The sequence below is a fragment of the Plectropomus leopardus genome, chromosome 4, assembly GCF_026936395.1.
Source record: "Plectropomus leopardus strain MGB_pleo_1.0 chromosome 4, ASM2693639v1, whole genome shotgun sequence".
Classification (NCBI taxonomy): domain Eukaryota; kingdom Metazoa; phylum Chordata; class Actinopteri; order Perciformes; family Serranidae; genus Plectropomus; species Plectropomus leopardus.
This window is the reverse complement of record NC_142179.1, coordinates 28332046-28354996: the sequence shown is the minus strand read 5'-3', so window position 1 is coordinate 28354996 and position 22951 is coordinate 28332046. Positions and strand designations below refer to the sequence as shown.

At 40.9% G+C, this 22951-nt stretch overlaps 1 protein-coding gene and 1 long non-coding RNA gene across 6 annotated transcripts in view; both read right to left on the bottom strand.

Annotated features, from left to right (window-relative positions):
- LOC148189795 (uncharacterized) overlaps window positions 1–11064 on the bottom strand; it is a 30131-nt gene extending 19067 nt beyond the window's left edge. Inside the window, exon 1 of the long non-coding RNA XR_015776328.1 lies at window positions 10877–11064. This is a non-coding gene — a long non-coding RNA (uncharacterized LOC148189795). The remainder of the gene's footprint in view (window positions 1–10876) is intronic.
- Window positions 11065–14040: 2976 nt separating this feature from the next.
- The window catches only part of lmx1bb (LIM homeobox transcription factor 1, beta b), a 65652-nt gene continuing 56741 nt past the window's right edge, over window positions 14041–22951 (bottom strand). For all 5 annotated transcript variants that reach the window (XM_088077009.1, XM_042488424.2, XM_088077007.1 and 2 more), the window contains 6 exons: window positions 21730–21962; window positions 19585–19760; window positions 19012–19089; window positions 18575–18641; window positions 16363–16524; window positions 14041–15216 (listed from right to left, as the gene is read on the bottom strand). In XM_088077009.1, the coding sequence (XP_087933135.1) occupies window positions 15059–15216; window positions 16363–16524; window positions 18575–18641; window positions 19012–19089; window positions 19585–19760; window positions 21730–21962 (874 nt within the window). In that variant the 3' untranslated portion in view covers window positions 14041–15058. The remainder of the gene's footprint in view (window positions 15217–16362; window positions 16525–18574; window positions 18642–19011; window positions 19090–19584; window positions 19761–21729; window positions 21963–22951) is intronic.

Here is a 22951-nt window from a genome sequence, read left to right as displayed (position 1 = left end):
GACATTAATTTTTTAAATTAAAACAAATAGTTTCTTCTTGCAGTGAACTCTCCTCTCATTACAGCACTGCTCAGAACCGACACTTGACAACATTTTTACTGATCTATACACGTCTTCTATATAGCAGCCTCTGATTACCGTCATAGACTAGGACCCCTCCTGCTGACATCATTTACTGTTTGTTTTCGGCTGAAGTCGTGCTGAAACCCAAGCTCCCGGGCATCACCTATTAATCCAGCCTGATCGCTGTGATGCCACTTGCTGGAGGATCTTTGTCGTGAACACTAAAGATGGCTGGCACCTGTCTCTACAGATGCAGCGCTGCAGCGGCACCCCTGTGTACTTTGCATATTTATGTTTTAATTGCGTTACAACCCGCATGGTCTATTAATGTTGTTCTGTTCCAATTGCTGGAGTGACACAAATATGCCATGTTCCCCATCAGCTCTTGTGTGTATCTCTTTGCTCAGGCGTGCGGCATACAGGAGAAAATGTCGTGTGCTATTTTGCAAATAGGAATAAATAAAAAATTACCAGTGCTTTGTGTTGAATCGTCTATTCTTTCTGTGTGAATTGTAAAAAAACGCTGCATCATAGCACTTTGAGCCTCACCTCCCAGACGTCAGACCAGAATGTGGTGAAGCCAGGCTCATACATTTTCTTTGGAACTGTCATTATTGACTCAACGGATTAATGACTTTGTACCTCCCTTGATGACATTGAAGTGGTTTATATCTTCTGCATCATCCCAGACAGTTTGAACACAAACTGTGGTCCAAGAGGTTGGAATCCAATGCTCCCAAGGCAAGTTGACAAGAAACGTCAAGAAGAGACATGCACCTTCAAAGGGCAAGCCACAGGCAAGGGTTTGTGGGTAGGTTTCTGCCGTGCACAATGGCAGCTCTCTGTCAGGGCTTGCTGCCTCCTCCTGAGTCTCCATTTCCAAAACACCCGAAGAAGAAAAATCAGGCCATTCTGTCAATCTGACGGTTGACACCGTGCGTGGCTCAATTTTGTGTGGGGAGTTATGAAGTAATGAAACTGTTTTATCATCGTGTGTGGTGGAAGGACACTAACATCAACAACTTAAAGCAATAGTTTGGCAGTTTTGGGGCAACATGCTTATTTTTCTTGCACAGAGTTAGATGAGAAGACTGACATCACTCTTACGTCTGTTGGTTAAATATAAAGCAATTGCCAGCTGCTAGCTAGCTTAGTTTAGCGTACAGACTGGAAGAAGGGGGGATAGCTAGCTTCATCAGGTAACAAAATTGAGGCTGCAGGCAGTGATGCGCATGTCAGGGTTCTTTTTTTAATGCTGCAATGCCAGCCAATCCACCCCACCTGACAGGTAAACATATGCAGAAATCATTTCCCCATACCGCAAACCTGCAAACCTGAGCTGAAAGTTTCTAATAACTATCACTAAAAACAGCCTACTTGCTGGTTGCTACATTTTATGTCATTTTCAGTAATGAACACAAAAAAAATTGTGTTTTCTTTTTTTAAAAGTACAAAAAATGGGGCACCTAGTAGCTCACCTGGTACAGCAGGCCCATGTACAGAGTCTGTGTGTCCTTGAAAAAACTCTGTATACAACGTCCACTTTTACTGTTTTTTTTTTTTTTTTTTTAAAGTGGCTAATATATGTTTCGATATCAACCCCCCTATACACATGATAATACTGAGATGTGGGGTGCTCGCCCCGTCTGTTTCTACAAACCGGGACCACGCCAACCACCAGCTACTGTACAGTATATAATACAGTGACTATACATAATGCTAACAAATTATAATGGAAAATTCTAGCCCTATCAGAAAGAGCAAACATTGGTGCTTGCATTCACATCATAACTAAATGTTAGCGGTCACATGTGTATTTTAAGTTCCTAACCTGTAAAGGACAGTGAAACAATGAAGGCCACAGATGACGAGTTTCCTTCTTTCATCCTGCCACATTGAAGACGAGAGCCAGATACCATCTTCACCAAACCGGGAGGCAAAGGCCCCTTGTGGCAAAACAGAGATACAGCTCCCAACATAAAAGTAGTCCAGTCAATTAAGTGAATAAGGCTATACAAAGATCAACGAATATACACATGAAAAATATACATAATAAACATAAATTAATTCTATAATGTGACCACACATTCCTGTGTGTCACATACTCAACCTTCATTCAAGTGATCACATCTTCAGTGCGATCTCAAGTGCAAAACTGACAACCTACATTGGTTTGTTTACATGAGTGCACAGCTGACTGGTACAATGTTTTGTTTGCATGACATTACAGAAGCGCATATTTAACAGATTTAGTGTGGAGAGGCAGTTGCTTGCTGTTAGGACACAGTGTTAGACGTATTTACAGAGGAATATATTATCAACTAAAATTATTAACGGAGAGATTTCAATTCTGTAAGAGATTTTCCAGGTCAAAAGCCCAATACCAGAAAGCCTGTGCACAGAAGCACTGATGATAAAACTGCTTGCTGCGTGAAAGACACAGTGACAGAAAGACAGACAGAGAGGGGAAGACAAGGTGGAAGTTGGATTATTGCATGTTTTCGTAAGTTATTACTAATTAACTCAGAACGCTGCTTTGTCACTTCATGACCCACCCAACCGAAACCAACAATATTTTCTAACAAGCTCACCCGAACCGCCTGAAGCACGGGTCAACCAGCGGTCTACTCTGATCGTCCAGCAACTTGTCATTTTTGCACTGCGGATTACACAACCTAGAATTAATGCCTTAATAATGAAGCATTAGAAGGTTTTTGTTACCCTCTGACAAAGACAGGCTAGCTGTTTCCCCTTGTTTTCAGTCTTTTTGCTAAGCTATGCTAACTGGCTCCTTGTAATAGCCTTTTATTTACCACAGAATGGTATCAGTCTTCTCAATTAACTCTCGGTATGAAAGAAAATTGTATATTTACCAAAACAAATGTATTTCCAAAAATGTCTGGACAAGGAAACAAGCGTATTTCGTAATATAAGCGTAACTACCTTTTTAAACACACTCATTAAATCATTCACACTCTGTTGAACATGAATCAAACATCACTGCCCGCTCTCAAAAAGAGCCTTTTTAATACAGGAAAGCCACAGTATAGGCTATATCATGAATTTGGCAACGCAAAGTATTTCACAACAGACTTTTACTTATTCTATTTCAAGGCTCCGCTCAGTGGTTAGCGCTCAACGCCATGGAGCTGGTCACGTCTCGCTTGTCAGCAGAGGAAGTCAACAGAGAGCCTTCATTGAGGCGGGCATGGCGAGTCTGATGACATGTATGAAGGTGGGGGCGAGGGAACATGTGAACTAAGATACCGCCATACCATCTCGGGAGTCAGCCAGTCGGTGCCCCGAGGAAGCCCCGAGAGCACGGAGGACTTCAAGATTCAGGAGCCTATTCAGACACGCCGCGGCGAAGGTCCGACTGCACCAAGCAGGAGCTCTGAGAAACCCGAGCCGGCGCAGAGCCGCACATGCTGATATGCACAGCAGAGAGAGGCGCACCGGCTGGGCCGAGGGCAGGGCCGAGGCTGGGATTAGGCCAGATATTACTTCTTTCAAAAAACACCACAGTACACGGCTGTGTTCTGCTCTGGCGGCTCTACTTAGCTGACTGACTGTAGTGTAATCAATATTTACTTATAACGGCCTCACTGGGAGGTCACGACCTTTAGTGTTTGTGACTGGTTATAATCTTGAGTTAGAGCTCATAGATCCTGATCTATTGAAGAGGAGGAAAAATGACTCTCACTGAACAATTTCAGTACGGTGTTCAATGATGAAATAACACGTTGTAGTAAAATTCACAATAATTGAAAACCTTTTTGCATTTTCTTTAATCTTGAGGTTTATTATTTGTCTGTTGAAACCATCGGCGTGTTTTTTTTCTACTTGTGGTGAGGCCTTAAAGGTCACGCTGGCTTTATTACACCCTACATTTCATCGCTAAATCCATCTTCATTAAACAAGGAGGAAGGACAATGGCCTTCCTTGCACTTTCAACACTTAACCTCACCAGGCACGACAATATTGTAAAAGTGCAAATCTCTCTCCAAAATGGCCCCACAGTTAATAATTAAGCCCTGACATTTGGGGAGAGACACCAAAAAATCCATATGGTGAAATTTACTAACCTTTTGAAAAGCTAGCAAGAGGAGGCTGTTCATCTGCAGGTTTATTTGGGCCGTTTTAGTCCTTATAATAAAACTGTCAAAAACACAACCAGAAGGCCGGGGCGGCGGAACAAAGGATGACTTTCTCCCGTTAACTGCAGGAGAGCACGAGGCTAATCAATGCGCTCCAAATCAAAGCTCTATTAGAGGACTGCTGTCTCTGAGGGGCAGAGATTGGACAGAAAGACACGACTGACAAATGATATTCATATGTAACATTATGGATTATAATCGTGGTGATGAACTAATAATCATGTTGGTTCTTGCTACAATGAAAAAGGTCACCACGGGGCAAAGTAGCGCCGACCTCTGTCCTATGAAAATACTGATTATCGAGTTAGCGCGGGGTCACGCAGAAGGTCAAATGTGGCCCAGTGGTCATTAGAACATCTCTGAGCAATAGTGTGCAGCATTCACTAGATACTGATTTACAGTTTTATAAGGATCTTTGGGAATCACTTAAGTGGATTTAATTTATATAAACAAACAAAAAGTGATATAACAGACTGCTTTTATAACTTGCAAGCTGAGGGACAGAGGTCAAGCTATATTTTCAGAGTTTTATAAGTTGTTGATGGCCTCCAGAAAGCCTCTCATGGAGTCTATATAATAAATAGGGCATACATGACAGGAAATGTGCCAAATACAGAATTCCTAACAGTTTGGCTAAGCCCTCACTGGCTGTTGACTTTCAGATTTACTGTCCACGCTCAACTCTGAGCGTACACTGCCAGTGATTTATTAGCCTCACAGGTGAGTTCTGTCGAAACATCCAGGGCTTAGACGCGAAGCTCAGGGCTCACTTCGTTCTGAACCTCCTTCACCCAGACAGGAAAAAAAAAAGGAGTAAACCATGAATTCAAACTTTAACAAGCTTTCTGATGACACTTGTAAAAAAATTCTCTTTTATATGTAAAAATGTTTTTTTGGGGGGGAAAGAGGAGTAACGCACATAAAAGAGGATCTTTACTGACACGATTAAATTGCTGAGTAACCTGAACTGCACTGCGCACTCTCTCCCAACTCTTGTGGTTAATATGATTGCTGCCTTTATCTGCCTCAGTGACAGATTTAATTCTCCACTCGGATTTGACAAACGCACATCCAGGCTATACACTGACAAACTAAAGTTTGCTTATCCGACGCTGCCGTTGTCCATTTACCGGAAGGTAACTTAAGTCAAAGAGTAATTATAAACAAGCAGGTATCAGTTAGCTGTGCATGTCATGAACCAGGAAACATATCAGCTCTAATTACCAATCACTCTTCATATCAGTAGAATTTGATTGATCTATGTTGTCATTAAGCCCTCATTAAAGAGAAAAGCCAAAATGATGCGTGCATAAACTCCTCTGCTGGAGAGTTAACAGACAGAATGATGATTCTAATCTGCAGTGTTACACCACCGCACAGCCTGGAGCTCATACACTGATTATAAAAGCTAAATTCACTTTGTGGACAATTAGAATGTTTGCTTGAACTTTAATTTCTTTGAGGGCCTTTAAGTACCATGATCACTTAGCTCTGCTGAACCAAGTCTAGACAGTCTGGACTTTGTTCCAGACTGAAATGTCTTGAGAATTATTGGATGGAGGAGTGGGGGGTGTACGCACATATGAAACTGGGGGTTTGGGGGTCGTCTGCCAGAAACATTTGAGCAGTTAATACTTAATTTCCTGCTTTCTGGTGAATTTTTATGCACCAATTTGTGCATCTTCTGCATTGACAAATGGTGTAAATGCTTTTAGTTTTGCCAAAATAAAAGTCCTCTGCTATACTTTCATGTTCTTATTGAAGGGGACAATCGGCATGCTCTAAATATTAAGGGGGATGTTTCCCCTGAGTTCCTCCAAGATCTACACTAATGGATATTGATTCGAGGATTATAGCTCCGCTGCCATCATGAAGTTCACATTTGCAATTTTTATTTTAATGTCTAAACTACTATTGGATGGATTGTCATAAAATGTAGCATCAACATTCTTGCAACCCTTAGGAACAGCGCTGGACTTTGAAGCCAATTTTTATAAAGGCCACAAGTAAAATTATATTCTTACATGATGCCATTGGGCCCAAAAAGACTTTTTCACATATACTTAAATTGTGAAAGAGACGTTCGTAAATCAGTGGAAACATTTTTTTGAGCGTCAAAACCCCAATAAAATAACTTGTTTCACAAATCAGGATTTGATACATTCGGGGTGAAAACATTATGAAAGTCTAGAAATGCTGCAAGATTAAATCACGTTATCCCCGTTCAAGTTAGCTGAGTGCTAAACCAGCCTCTCCACCACGCTCATCCACACTCATCCATTGTAAGTCTCTAGTGCGCATGCTCTATGAGCCCCATAATGTGGAAGATCTGGCTGATTTCATACTGCTGAAGTAAAGCAATTTTGGCTTCATGCAGTGCTGAGCAACTTTCATAGGAATTAATGTGCCCTGCCTCAAATGCTCTATCTAAGTCTATTAATACATCCATGCATTCTTGCCCCCTCAGACTGAAATGAATTGAGCTTTGGAGATCCATTCAGTTTACATAATACGATTACATAAAGCGCCATTCTCAGGTCAAAAGTTCAGCCCAAAGGCTACTTTTGGTTAAGCATTATTTAGCAAACGTTAGCATGCTAACAAGCTCAACTAAGATGATAAGCATTATCTGCTAAACATCAGAGTGGCATCATTATGTGCACATGTAAGCATGCAGATGTTAGCATGTTGGTAGCTCAAAGCACTGCTGTGCCCAAGTAGCTAGCATACAGTCTAACAGAGCTGCATCTCTTATTTATTTGATGCTATCACTGCAATAAAACTGCACCACTGTCACATGTTAGTGCCGATAGATAATATTTGAGAAAACATATTTAACTGACAAGAAGGTTAAAAGTTGTGTTAGCATAGTTTTTTTCCCTTTTTTTTGGAAACACTTGAAAGATCACAAATGGAACGTGTGGGGGGTTTTTTTATCACTGATTTGATTATGAGACCAGAGTTTTTTAGGACATCATCATACCAGAAAATCTCATGACTATGACATTGCTCAATTGCCAGATGAGATGGCAAATTGCAAAGTCCACGGCATCTTGGGTAGGGGAGAGTGCGGGACTTGGATTCCAACATCAAGGGGAGAGTCTCCTGGAGGTTAGGAGTGCTGGCTTGTGTTAGACCTTAAGGTCATCATTCCTTCAACTAATGCCCCTGGCATCACCTTCCTCCTTGACTTCAAACACCCTGGCTACATTCCTAGACCATGTACCAATAAGCACTAATAATGCAGAAAAATGAAAACCAAAACAGATGGGCTCCAATAGTGGTGGGGATTACTGAGCCCTATCCAGGGCTCTATCTGCACCTCTGGGCACCGAGAGGTGAATCCCTCACCGTCTTTTTCTCAGCGCAGGAACAGAGGTAGGAGGTGAAGAAAACAGTTGCAGCAATATGTTTACATGTCCAAGAAATGCCTACGGAGAGGTTCAAATAGTCACTTGTTCTCTGACATGAGGAATGAATTTAATGGATTGCACTTGAACTTTCCTTTGACTTGTTTTTTTTCTGTTTCTTTTCGCATTTTTATTAACTACAAGATTTTGTATATTACCAATGCACAGTCCTCTTTGAGCCAAATGTCTGCATTGCATCATTTGTGGTATTTCAGTAAAAAAGTTTCCTACTGCGGGATCAATAAAGTAACAGTAAACCACTGTTACTACATCTATGTCGGACCTGTAGCATGCAAACAATGCGTCTTACCGTGGCAGCAGTGTTTTGTGCCTCTGCTGACTGACACAACAAAGCAGCACGCTGCTGTGAGGACATGCTTGAATGTTTGGCTGTGACCCCTCTCTATGGTCGAAACCGCAGCATAGTCTGTCATTTGATTATGCACAAACCCTCAAGGCTCAAAGAATATGTGTCAGACGTTGGTTAAAAAGTCTCCCTTAACAATTAACCACACGCCATGGAAAATGCCCAACGAAAACACCCAAAACGCTCCCCCCTGCTCCCACTGGGGACTCGCTGTGAACTCCTGTGAACTCTGTGAAATCATGAGAAGAAATCTAGACTGTACCGAACCCACAAACGTCTGAGTGTCTTTGGCTCGGCAAAGCAACAATTAATTGGGCTTGGTTTGTTCCAAAAATTTAATATTGGTCTGTTTTAAATGTGATGTGGAGAAATGACAATAGAGAGTGCCAATTACAAGTACAGTAAATTCAAAACAATGGGCATTTCAGAATGTAAGTGTTGCATGTTTGAATGCGTTCCTCCCTGACTGATTTACGGTGATGAAGTGATGGTTGGATATGCAGCCTTGTTGCTTACTCTCCTGCTACTGTCTTAGCTCATGCTGTGCTTTTATGGGGCAGCTGGTGAAAATCTTGCTTTAAATTACCCTGAATAACAAATCAGGCTCCGTGTGTTTTTCATGGGCAGGGCAGGAGAAGCCAGGAGTTAAGAGAGAAAATGAATCACAAACCTCCAATTGTGTCTCAGGTGGAACATTTGAGGATTTTGGTTATCTAATGAAAATATTGTCACTAGACTCATTTCCTATGTGGTGCCAGAACGGCAGAAGAGTAAATGTGTGAACAGTTTACTGAAGGCCGACTCTTAACTCTCCGTGAGTTTGTGTGTGTGTGTGTATGTGTGTCCTCAGCTCGGGTTTCAGCGTGCCTGTTTTCATATCGAGGCCACACTTACCTCAACCCCTAAGTGTCGTCTTTGGCCGATTCACGGCCAAGTGCCCGAGAACAAGCAGTGACATAGGTTGTGTTCACTCATTGCCTTTTACTGTTTGGCAAATTGGAGGCTTGCACTGAAGAGAGTGAGGACAGGAGGTAAGAAAAAGGCAGAAAGGGCAAAAGGGTGTAGAGAGTGGAGGTATAAATGTTGAATAAAAAGCATCCTGGACAAATTTTATATTTGTTTTTACTGTGTCTACTCCCACAAATGTATACCCACAGCCTTGGTCGAGAAGAGTAGCAGAGTCTACACTGAACTGTTCAAAAGTCTGTAAAACATGCTGTTAACAAAGTAATAATACTTTGTTATGGCACCTAGTTTTTTGGGGGGTAGGAGTATACTTTAGTTTTTAAAATTTAGACAACTTTCATGTTAGAGCCACTGCTTTTCCTACATAAAATCTATACTTTTACTTACTACATTTTCCCCAAGCATCGTATGTACTTACTACAAAATAGGGAAGGAGGGAAGAAGGGACGGACTATAGATGTAATGTACACTCCATTTTGATGAGTGGTATTCATGTTATGAAGAAATAAATTTCATGATTCTAAAAATTCCACTACTATCATTTACTTGTACTTCTACTTTGAATACTCAAGCAAATGTAATATTAGAAAATTACTTTTGATACAGAATATATAAGCAAATGGTTAACAGTGACTTTAACTTCTACCAAAGTTTTTCCTGTTACGATATCTGTACTTTTACTCATCTATGGCTTTCAGGTACTTCAACCACTACTGTTTTTCAGTGAGTCACTGCAGTGTTTTCAGCGCCTTTTATGGCAGCAAACATCAGTGCCCAGTATAACATTACAAAGTAAAGCATTCCTGTAATCGCACTGCATTTTTCTGTAACCTGATACTTTTCTAAACTCAGTAATCACATTACAGTTACTAATCAAACAAAAACGTTATTGCTTTCGTTCTTTAATTCTTTAATTATCTGCATCATGAGCTGATAGGAAAATGAAAATCAAACATGCCCACAGCGATGGCATCCAGTGTGCCCATCAGGGGTGTGTCTAGGGAGCGGCCTAAAATCTGACTGGCCACCCCTGTTTTCCACTCATGACGACTATCTACCCAGTTAATCTAAACTGTCTGAGGAGTAAACTGAATTTTCATTTAAATCTGCAATTCAGTCATAAACCTGAGAGGTGGTAATGCAGTAGTGTCTAGCCTGAGCATTTTTACAAATAAATTGATACGACTGTTTAAAAGTTTGTTCGCACAGGCTTATTTGTTTTAATTTTTTGGAACTGTAACTTTGTTGGCACTTCATAATTGCTATTGTACTTTTTACTTTTGGAGGAACAATTTCTTAAATAAAGTATGGCCGCTCCATTTTACAACTGTGTGGTGGCACTCTGTTGTGTTGATTTGTAGGTCTATTTATCTTGTAAACGAAACTATAAACAGGAATGTAAGACCCTGCAGTGTGAGCTATTACAGTGGGTAGGAGAAAAAGGTCAATTACAGCAATGCTAACCATGTCTCATACCACCCCTGCATAAGTCAGTGCCCCACTCGGGCCACCCCAGTTAAAAAAAGTCTGGACACGCCACTGCTGCTGGACGGTCTGTGCTGACTCAGAGGAAACAGGTTGACTGATAAATGATGTGAGTCCCCTCCTCGTGAGGTGTAACCGCTCCTTCAGTCATGAACACATAAAGATATCAAGCTAACCTGAGTTAGCTTTGGAATAACTATAACTAGTTAGTTAGAATATAACTAACTTTATATTCGCCAAAACGAATATAAATGTTCAAATGTCAATACAGACATGCTTCACACGGCTGGCTCGCTTAAACTCTCCACATTTCAGTCGTTCGGTTCATTTAATGAAACAATTTGCACCAAAACATAAATAATTTACCACCAAACTCCAGCATGGTAAACAACAGGGACGAAACCAATGCAAAACAAATGATTTCCTACCTCCGAAGCGGTCATTAAGTCCGAACATGTGTCCATTCCTCAGTTGTATTTTCCGTAAGGGTCAAAACATCAAAACTGTTTCTTACAAAACGTAATCAAAGTTGTGAATATTGTTTTTACGCATCCATGTTTTCAGCAGGTCAAGCGGTGTTGTGGTTACCCGGGTGCCGTAAAACGACCGTCGTAACTCTTTCTCTCTCGCGCTTTACGTCCCTTTACCTCTCTCCCGTTCAAGTAATGTTCATACTGATGTAAATAAACAATTTATTATTGGCCTATGTCCAATTTTTGTAACATGCAATTACGTTACTATGTGTGTCAGGCAATGTTGTAGATTAATGTAAAAAGCAATACGGAGTAGTGTAATAAATTACTTTCCATGGGGAGTAATTAAGTAAAGTAATGCATTACTCTTTGTAAAAAAAAATAAAAAAAAAGTAACGAATAATGTGTAATTCATTACTTTTTTTAGAATAACAATGACAAAGCTGCCAAACGTGGGTGTTCTTTAGTGACCTACTGTGGTGGTTTTACAAGTGGGGATAGTGCCAAAAAAGTAATTGCTTTTTACCAAGACATCTTACTCTGGTAGTGCAATGAAAAGTGGTTGGCGTCTTTTTTTCCAGCAAGACATCACTCTGTTTCCAATGGGGATTGTGCCATGAAAAGCGATTGTTTTTTTTACTGAGACATCATTGTGTTTCCTGCCGGGATAATGCCCCAAAAAAGCAGTTGTTTTTCATCCAGATATCACTGTGTTTCTGGCAGTGATTGTGCCCCCAAATTTTTTTAAACCAAAACATAATCGTATCCTTACCATAACCAAGTGTTTTTTGTTGTTTTTTTTACGCCTACATCTAACCACATGTTAAAATTTGCCCATATGAAATGTACAATGCCAACTTTTTTTTTTTTCCAGCAATTTGGTTGGTCATCTTACCATTCTGCCTTTTATTAAAGCCACAGCGGAAATAAGCTTTAAGTTTAAATGTATTTTTATCATCCACAATTTTATTGTAAGTCAGAACTGAGTAACTGCAGTCTTCTGGTCTGTATCTAATTGTGCACATAAATTCATCAATCTACCACTCTTAACATTTACAGGTTTGTACAGTTTTAAATAGAAATAACTACGATATTTAAACTAAATATTATGTGGGAGAATTTCTGGTTTTTGAGGGTTTGCTCTCACATTTACACTACAGTGTCAGTGGCAGGGCCTTCTGTCCTCGTCCATACCTAACACCTCTCTGTAAGCTCACCTGGCCTGCCCTGAAAAGGGAGAGGTTCAAACCGATTGTACCGTCCATCCGTGCAAACACAATGTGTGCGTAGCAGCCCCATCCATGTTTACTGTAAATGGGAGCCTTTGTAGCATCTGTTTACTCAGCCTTTCACACTTTAATGCACATATACACTGGAAACCTGACGCAGAGGTGCTCATTGTCCTCATAATTCTTGCTTTTAGATGCACACACACACACACAGACACACACACACATACACAGAGTTAACTGTTCAACTAGACATACTTTCTTACATCTCCTACAAAGCAACTTCAGGTGATGAGGAAAAGAAACAAAAACTCAAAAACTTATTTCCATGTCAGTTGGATTTGATCCATATTTCTGTTATTTGCATACTCAAACAAATCTCATCCAATCAGGTTCCAGACTAAGACGTTGTCACTGTGCACTGCTTCCGGGGATACTCGCTTACTTGTGTGACAAGTGAAGATAAATGGCGGTGTAACCTTGCCAACAAGTCCAACACCTGGCTGTCAGATTGAAGACTTGATAGTAGAGATATATATATCCACCACACTGAGCTCATGCTCTAAATCCTCACAGATTTGACAATTTCACGCACTCCCTCTGCTCGGGAACAGCGGCCAAGATTATTAAACCCTGTCATGACTGTGACATTAGGAATATAATGAGTCATATTAACACAGAACTTCATAAATGCGCTGTTTACCTGTGTGGTCACGTGACTGCGCAGACAGTGGGTGAAAGCTTGCCTGGCCACATTGAGGAGCTGTCAGAGAGATGAAGGAGCACCCAGATGGTACTTCCAAGAAGCCGCCCGACAAGCCCTGAGGTTATAGGTGGGGTTTGTTCGCTAGTCATGCAGCTGTTTTGGTATGTCACCTGAACTTCTCGCCGACCTCACCCTCACTACAAGTGCATGCTTCTGCCTCTGTACTCATTCTCTGAAAGAAAAGTCATACATTGGAAGGGTTACAAGCTTTGGGTTATTATAAGGTCAACAAACAACAGAATGTGCTCACACTAATGACCTTGTGAGGCTGTGCCTTGGCACCATGGATGTATTTAGAAAACCTGGATACAGCATGGAGGCGTGGCCCTGTTCATTCCTATGAGTGCTGCTCAATAGGAAGTGATGCCAAAAAGGCAAAACAATTTATGACAGTACCTGTATCTTGACTTTCTGTTTAGTGGTTCATTACTTTAATTACTCTAATTAAATTCAGCTTAGCAGCAAAGGTCAAAAGTCTGTGTTTAATGGGTTCAAAATGCAGTAGTAGTGTGAACGCTAGGTGTAAACATAGATATAGCCAATGTTTTACAACAAAAACATATTAGTGTGGATGTGACCTTAAAGGAAAAGTCAGGGGATCACCAAAGTCATTGGGATTTATCCTCTGGGGACCATGACTGTATCAAATTTTGTGGCAATCCATACAATAGTTCTAGACTGAATCACAGCGACGTTGCACAAACAACAACAATCACCTCCTGGTGGAAAACTGGCAAATGATTCAAATTGCGGAGATATGTGAAATCGTCAATCATGCTTATTTCTGTCATGATTGTGCTAAAAATGTACACTTTATGTTCTAGTGATGAAAATATTAAACCTGTTTCGATTTGTCTAGGTGGACATTTTTAAGTGGCTAAACACTGACTGAGGCAGCATATGCTCTGTATGGTTTCATTTTATGTACTGTATAGATTTGGGGGTTTTCTACACATTAGTTATTGTAAACAGACCATGTGATTGGTCTATAGCATATTGACAGATCGACATTGTTTTACCTTGAGCGGCGCAGCTAGCACAGCTAACAAATCTTAATGTAATGCGTAGAGATTGTGATATTTGGGACTTGACATGTTTACCATGTGAATGATCACTGAATGGCATTTATTTAATGTTATCAGGAGAAAGACATTGTTTATTCATCAAACCAGTCAACTTTGGTCAATTAGCAACTTTAACATTTTTGAGAATGCACATATGACAATGACAACAAAAGGTTTATGGTCTGTACGAAATAAATAGCAACATTGCTCATTTACAGCTTGGCTGAAGAAAACAAAAAACAAAAGGGTTAATCTTCATATTAAAAAGGCATACAGATGAGCTGTGACACTCATGAACTCACTAATTGCTCAACAAAAAAATGCTCTCCTTTTTAAATAAAGCTTTTCAGTTTTAATATGCACCTTCAAGAGCCTGTTATAGTTAAATAAATAGAATGCTTTCCATTTTGTAACATGCACATCCAATTTGCCTGGGGAAAGTATTTACACTTCACTGATCCTACTCGGCCAACAATTCTCCGCTTGTTTTTTTCTTCTCCTCTAAACAATTCTTTCTCACCACGAACTCTCATACACAAATGTACAGTCACTCTTGCAGACATGCTGCACCTATTTACTATTAACACAATATCTAAACCTATTGAAAGTGATCAAAATGCTAACGGTGAACATGGAAATCCATGTAGTGTAAAGAGGAAACAGTCCAAACACCACATCTTAACCGGGGTGGAGGTGGGGGCTTACAAAAAGTTTTAGTTTACAATTGATCATGCACTGTATAAATTCACTGTGTTATTTGGTTTGAGAGTGTGTAATCAGTGGCTTCAATATCTACTTGTTTTCTTTAAGTGAACAAAGAAAAGAGTAATATCTCCTGCGACAAATAAGCGATCCTACCGAATAATCTCTAACAATATTTAAGTCTTTTTTTCCCCAGGAATCTTCACTGTCCTACAACAAGTGGTTTTACTATCTTTGAGTAAGCTTTCAGCACATAACCAGGAGCTACTGCAAGGTGTCTTCTGTCGTGTCCGTGTCGAAACTCCTGGCCATTGCGCTTTAGGTTGAGATGGGGCAGTTTATTCTGTGCTGCTGTGTTGGTTTTTTTTTCACTCTTTCATGACGCAAAGTAAGAGTTCTGCATGGAGTAGAGGCGGTCGATGGGGTTCCCCACGCGGGCCTGCATGGAGTTCACGTCCGACGATGCCATGAAGCAGTCACTGAGGCTGGTTAAAGACGTGTCGCTGTCTATGTCATGGAATGCGGAATCGTTACCTGCGGAGAGAGCGATGCGGAGATAGCTGTCAGGATTCGGTGGCAGAGGCGTCATTCAAAGGAAACAAAACAACAAAAAAAACGCAGCCCCACTCTGACTGTGAAATCAATGCAATCTTGTATTTGAGATTTATAGCAGCGCTGGGAAATTATAATTACTAATAGTCACTTTGAGAAATCGCTGTTGTGTGTCATCACAACTGGGAGGGCTGTTTTGCTCGATATCAAAGCTCACTTTTTGCTGCCCTCGCTGGGACAATTGCGGTCTATGAGGGAGCATGTAAACAAGGGGCATCCTCCTAAAAGATCTGGTTAATAGCAACTGCTTCCGCCTTTCATAAAACCTCAACATGTTATTTCTCTGGAGGGAATAGTTAACTTTATTACACTCTGGATCTTAATGATAGTGTTGCACAAAATGGGGACAGTGTTTTGAGACATATCTTTTAATGCCTTGCCAATATTGTTCTTTTCCCCAAACCAAAGGAGTGATGAGACTGGGGATTTGGGTTCTTACTACCGAGATGAACTAAATGGAGGCAAATTATAAGGAAGTTATGAACTTCAGGAAATGGTCCCTCTGGGGCTTGTTGAGGACATCACTCAGAAATGTGTTATTCCAGTTACATCCTGTGGACTAACACTTGATTGACTGATTCCCCCCGCTCTTCTCCTTCTTTTGCATTTTAATTCTTTCCTGTATCGCACAGAAATCAGTTTTTGTTTTCCCATTCTGATTCATTAGCTCGCACGACCTTCAATCATTGTCTGGGTTGTGCTTCTATCTCAAACTGTCCGCACCGACCACATGTTTTCACCACCGCTGGAAAAACATCATCAGTAACAGGGTCTCAGAAGTGGAGGCGGAGAGTTAAAACCATATTAAACAGATTTGAAAATGAACTTCAAAACCCGATAGCTTATGTTATCTCATGTGGGAGGAGAAGCTGCTGGTACGTCTCTGTGAGCGCTTTAAATCAGGAGCGCTGCGGCCTGAACACATGTCCCACGCTGGGGAGCTATGAGGTTGATCAAGGGACAGGCATGTGTGTGTTTTTTAGGGCAGGAGTGGGTGTGTGTGTGTGTGTGTTTGTGTGTGTGTGTGTTTTTTTTTTTTTGTAGAGGGGGGGGTTGGTGGATGCTCACCATATGGGTTCATGTGATCCCCGGGCATCTGTGGGGGGGTGAGCCCCTGTTGGAACGGGTCTGTGCTGTAACCATTCTGATCCATGGCGACCAGCTGCTGCTGCGGCGGAGCCAGCGGTGTAAAGGAGTTCATCATCCCCTCCATCCGATTGGACATTACCTCTGCAGGGCAAAGCGAGCAAACAGGAGGAAAAACAAAAACATTACAGAAAGTGTAAAAAAACAGAGGATGAGTTTGCAGAATGCAGCCAGGCACAATGGGCAGAGAGGTGGAGCTGAACTGGGGGAAAAACCACGACAACATTTTGCAGCCAGGACGTGTTTCTTCCTGGTATATTCCTGTTAATGCCCGGCAATTTAAGAAACCTCAAACTCACCTAAATCTGAGTTTCTGTTTTCACATCCTGCCAGAGCAAAAAGACTTGATAAAAATAAAGGGAGTCTGGTGTTTGCGAGTTAAAATAAGCTCCAAATACCTGGATTTGTTGCCTGTGTCTGTTAGTATTTCCATGGAAACCTACAGTAGTCTTTCCTGTGGTTTCTCCCACAATTCCCTTCACCAACACTGCTCTTGGCGAACTGACTTGTGACAAAAAACTCTTGCGGCTTCATCACTGGAGCCCATCCCCCCCCTCTACACTTTCCTTTTGCAGTGGCTTTGGAAGATGACGTCTGCCATTCATTTTGTTTGGCTTTCAGACAGAATTTCTGACTTTCTTTTGAAGTGGAGTGTTCTTGTTTACACAGTGACAGATTTGTAATCTGTTTTTGAGGCTAATTATTGTATCCGTCAACTCTTTTCTCACAACACAGTTGATGACAGAACGCAGAGGAGAGAATCACATTTTCTGATTCAGTGTTCATTTTCATGTACCACTTCTCACTAGCTTGTTGACAGCATTCACAAGAACATATTGCCATGATGAGAAAAATAAAAGATCCCTTCATAAATGTTTTAACACAAAAAAATGCTCTGTTTTAATAACAACTTCTGAGATATGTCTTTTCTACAAAAAATCAGTTATCTGAGTAAAAATTATTTAAAGGGTAACTTAAGTGTTTTTTTTTAACCTGGACTCGATGTTTCAATAGTTTTGTGTCTAAAGTGACTATTGAGAACAACAAGTTTTGAAATCAGTCCAGTAGTGAGGGAGACGGTCCAGACTACAATGTAACCACTCGGAGCAATTGTGCACTGACCTGCTCAAATTGTTATTTTAAGTATCTGACAACGTTACCGAAAGGAATAAGATTGTTTTTGTTCAGCCAGAAGCTCTCTGGAAACCACGATTGCCAGACTCACCAATCTCCATTTAAACAAACAGTGATTTTAGCATGTATAAAGCCAGACTATTTTCACACCTAACTGGGTGAATTAAAGGTTTATTTCAACCAAACCAGAGTTGGTGATTGTTGTACCAGCAGAAAGATGAACCAAGATGGCTTTTGTAAGATTTATTTTTTAACTGTTTGCTTTGAAGTAAGTGTGTTTTTTGACAATAAAACTACTGTTTAAATTGAGTTTGGTGGGTCTGGCGATTGCGATTTCCCAGCTGCTTCTGGCTTAACAAAAAGAATCTTATTCTTTTACAAAAGCTCTATCCCTGTAGGGATCCTTTCAGTAATCTGTAAGACAATTATAATAACAACATGAGCTTGTCAGTAGTAAACACCACTTCTAGTGGTTGTAAATTGGCGCTGCATAATTGCCTCTCGTGTTTACACTGAACCTGTTTCACCAGTGTCATGTGTAGCCCTCTCACTCAATACTGGTGCTGTTTCAAAATCATTTGTCCCCATTAGTCAATCAGACACAAAAAACATGAGATAATGTACGTTACCCTTTAAATTCCATCTCCTTCTCCCGCAATTAAAAATTTATAAATACAGCGTGTTTTTATATCACACTTGTGTAAGTTGCACCCTGATTGGCTTCCAGTTGTGATGTCACAAAACTTTGCTTGTCCGTACACGTGTTGAACTCAGATTTAAAGTGAGCACAGAGAAACTTTCCCCATCAAACTCTGCACATAAATCAGTCTGCACGGTGAAGTAACAAAATGCAAACAAAGTAAGTGAAGGGGGGGCTTAAAAATGTGGAAAATGCAAAATGGAAAAATGTGGATGTATAGCAACTAAAAAAGTTTCCAAGACAAAGTGCTGTGAGACACTGAGCTCCCATTGTGTGTGCAGGGTAAGCACAGTATTGTACCTTGGCCAAGCCTCTGAGAATTCTGTTGTTCTTGTTGTTGCTGCTGTCTTCTTGCCAACTTCTTCATCTGAAACGGAGGAGTCAGAGTTGTGAGGAACCCCCAAAACTAACATGCGCTCTTTAATTTAAAAAGGATGCTCCTCGCTGTTCACCCTCGAATGAACTGCGCCGAATCTGTATCTGAGTGCACTTCATTGTCAAGAATCAAAGGTTTTCACAAGATAATAATCAGAGAAGAGGAGGGCGTAGACATTTAATGCAAGAGTGAGCGAGATTTGCAACTCCTTGGGCCTTTTTTTAAAAAACATTTGTGAGAGGAATGCAGTGATAAGTTTAACACACATAGTTGTGGTGATTTACTGGCTGGACTCGAAGATGGAATAAGGCTGTTGTACGCGGACGCAAAGTCTTATTCATGCTGTGTTAGCAGCTCTCACCTTAGCTCTCTGGTTCTGAAACCACACCTGCACCACCCGGACACTGAGTCCTGTCTCTGCGGCCAGCGTCTCCCTCACCTGAAAGCATCAAGACAAGATTTTCAGCATCTCAAAAGACAAACAAAACAGCACGCTGAAATACTCTGCCTCCTTAACATATCTTCCACATTTCCAGATAGGCATGTTGCCTCTTTGATTCTCTTCAGTGAGCGTGGAATGAATGCAGTGGGCTTTTTGGACCACTTTGGTTATTGCTTCTTCAAAGCCCTGGACCGGGTGCAGCGGCTGTTTTAGGGCCCAGGCTATGGAGGCAGCTCTCCTATCCCAGTATGACATTTGGTGCAGGCGGTCTGCGTTACACCAGCCTGCCTCAGTTAACACAGAACAGAATGCTGCTTGCCACTTCAAAGCGCAGCTCTGAGGTGGGGGAGATTTTTTTAATTTGAGAATTTTATTTGTGAAACTACTGTAGGGCTCGTGGTCAGCATCTAAACTCCCAGTACCCCAAATGCAGACCAGGGAATATATAAAAAAAAAAAAACAACATTTTCCTCCAGGATTGCTGAAGCGTACCTTTCTGCAGGGTTTTGAGGACACCTCAAAGGACGCCTTGAAGGCCCGTCTCTGTTGAGTGGTTAGGATGGTTCGAGGTCTTTTGGGCCTCCTGGGATCCTTCCCATCATCCCCCTTCCCCGGGCCTCCTATGCCTTTCTCCGGCTTGATGTCCAACTCCTCATCGTCACTTTTCTCTGCAAAGAGAGTCATTTTTCTGTATCATCATCTGCACAAACTTGAACTGACTACACCCTTTTAGTCGGTGACAGTCTGCTGATAAATATATTTTTGTTCTTCCCTATTCCGGGAGATTCACACACCACAAGTGCATAATCAAAGGAGACACATGTGTTTCTGATACTTTGTTATCAATTTATTACAAAAGGAAAAGGCCACATGTACGATGAGACTTACAGAAGTCTACGGCTCTCGCTCTGCGAGAGCGCAGTGAAATATGCACATTTGTCACCGAGCTGGACGCTGCGTCACATGTGAGTTATTGCGCTCAGCTTTGTCTGATTTACACTAAATCAATCTCTGATAAGAATACTACATCAAGTGCAACATGAAAAAAGGCAACACGAGTGCATGTGGGAAATGCATCTTCTGTGACACAGCAAGAAAATCCTTTTTTCCTCTAATTCAGACCTTAAAATAATGACAACTTTCATATGGATTGCTAGATTTTTACTGTCAGCAGCAGGATATTATAGTTTTGGGTTGTAAAATCTGTGCCATTTTTATGCTTCTATACTACAACATACCATTAAAAGGAAATAATAACTTGGTTTTATTAGATTTCTGTTATAAGGAAAGGCCTGTTTGTTTATTTTTTTACATTAAAAAGTGAGCTTGCTGTTTGCGGCTATTACATACACTCACTAGTATTCTATACTGTAAGGGTAAATGCTAAAATTTAATGCAATCATTATGAATTTCCCTGTACTTTGTATTGTACACTTTTTACACACTACTACATGACCAAAGTTTATCCTCTATTAAATCCACCATTAGTTTTCCTTCTGATTTTAAAATACTTTAAACTCTTATTTATTGACATAATGTATAAAATAATGTTACTTCATTCAATATTTGCAGTGGAGAAATTCTACATTTTAGCTTCACCTGCCACAAAGCTATATAAACATAAAATAAAAAAAATAAATGAATGACCCCATCAATTATCCATCTATGTGGGGCCTAAAACAAGTGTTTCCAGATCTAAACCAGCAGCGCTGCTAATGATTTTAAGGGTCCAGTGACTGTAAGGAGAGGCACTAATGATAGCTCTGTGTGTCCTGTTATCTGGCTGTGATACGTATCTACATTTCTCCTCCAAAAAACCTACATTTCATCTGCCGCATGCTGAGGTTAACCTCTGTTCATGTCAACATTTTCCCCATCTTGAAATCCGGAGACGTGCACAAAAGACATGCCTGCGCGACGCAACCGGTACACACCACCGAAACGAGGAAGACGAAGAGCAAATATTCCCACAAGTTGACAAAAGTTGACACAGGCACAGATGTATTTGACAAATTCCCTGCTTTTGTGCATGTTTAAATGTGAGCCAGATGGTAGTGAACAGTGAGGCTTGGCGAGATGCCTCATTGTGTGTGGAGGCTATAGGCGAGGAACACTCGAGCTGATAAGAGCGGAGGCGCAGGCTTTCTGCAGAAAGGCCCCCAAATCCCTGTCACTCACCATGATACAGTGATTTAATTCTTTCCAGCACCAGATCCTGCCCACGCATGGAGAGCCATTAATACGGGGTGGCTTGGCTTCGTCCTGTTTCCACTTCCTACTGTATCATAAACCGCTCCCCACTTAGAATTAGAATGCTACAAAATCAGCCATTGAAAAGCTGCAGATGGAGGCTTGTTTCAGAAGTTTTTACTGCTTGGGCTGCATGCGACATCTCTGAATAATCTCAGATGTTCAGCAAATGGTCTGGCATCTAGCTTAAGAACAAATTATACGTATATATTTTTAATATTACCTACTAAAATCAGTCAGATTCAGTTTAGATCCATTGTGGTGCTCGTCCGTGTTGGCTACCACTGTGATGGAACAGAGCATACAGAATACAGCACCTTGGTGCCATATGATGATAGCACCACCGTGTTGTTCTCACTCTTGTGTGAGAGGGTGCAGAGGGCTCACCTGAGTCTGAGTCATCCGGGCTGACCGAGCTGAGTAAGTCTTTCTCCCTCTCGTAGTCGATCTTGCACAGCAGCTGACCCTCCTTCAGGACAAACTCATCGCCCTTCCTCAGCTGCCTGTCGCACACGCAGCAGCAGAAGCAGTTCAGGTGGTAGACGCACTCCAGGGCGCGCATCACAAACTCTGTGGGGGCAATTTTCTCCATGCAGCCGCTGCACTTGGTCGCAAACATCCTGTAGCACAAGAGAGAAAGATGATTTTAAATGTGCAGGCAGAGAAATCTTTGTTTTTAACGCAACACTATGCAACATAGAAAAAAAATGGAGCGTTTATTATTTTGTTGATTTTGCTGCCACAGCTTTTCTTGGTTTTATACGACCCAGTAGCTTACGGTGGCTAATGCTAAACTACTTTAGATAGACGAAGGTGCACAGCTACTGTAACATCGAAACTCTTCTCTTCTTGTGATGCTATTTGTGTTTTAGCATTTTCCAATACCCTACAATTGTCACTTGTGGCCATATTGGCTGCAGTTAAGAAAAAGTTATTAAGTTAGGATCAATCGATTTTGTCACTGACAGGCTCAGATTGTTACTGTAAGTGTCTGACAACATTATGGAGCAGATCCCTACAGAGAAAGACTGTTTTTAAGAGTAAGATCCTTTTTTTAAACCAGAAACAGCCCAGAAATAGCAAAAACCACCAGAATACATTTAAGTAAAAAAGTAATTTTATCATTGTCAAACACGCTTCATTCAAAGTTCACAGAGACAAAATAAAACACACAAAAGCAGTCTTGACTTGTCTTTTCATTGTAGCAGCAATTGCCACCTCTGGTTCGGTAGAAAAAACCTTTTAATTCACACATTAAAATGTGAAAATATGTTGGCTCTATACACACTAAAATTACAGTTATAATTTAAGTGAAGTCTTGTGGGTTTGGCGACGGAGAGTTTGGGTCTAACAAAAAGGTCTATCTCTGTAGGGATCCTTTAGATAATAAGACATAATAATAATCTGAGCCTGTCAGCGGCAAAAACGAGGACTTTTAATTGGCATAAACTGACAGTGGGAACATGCCCTGAGTGGTTACATTGTAGCCTGTTTCACCGCTGCAGTGGTCTCTCTCAATACTGAACAGATTTCAAAAATTGTTGTTCCCATTAATAACAAAAAGATTGAAAAATATCTTCAAAGTGAGAATACATACAGAAGAAATGAC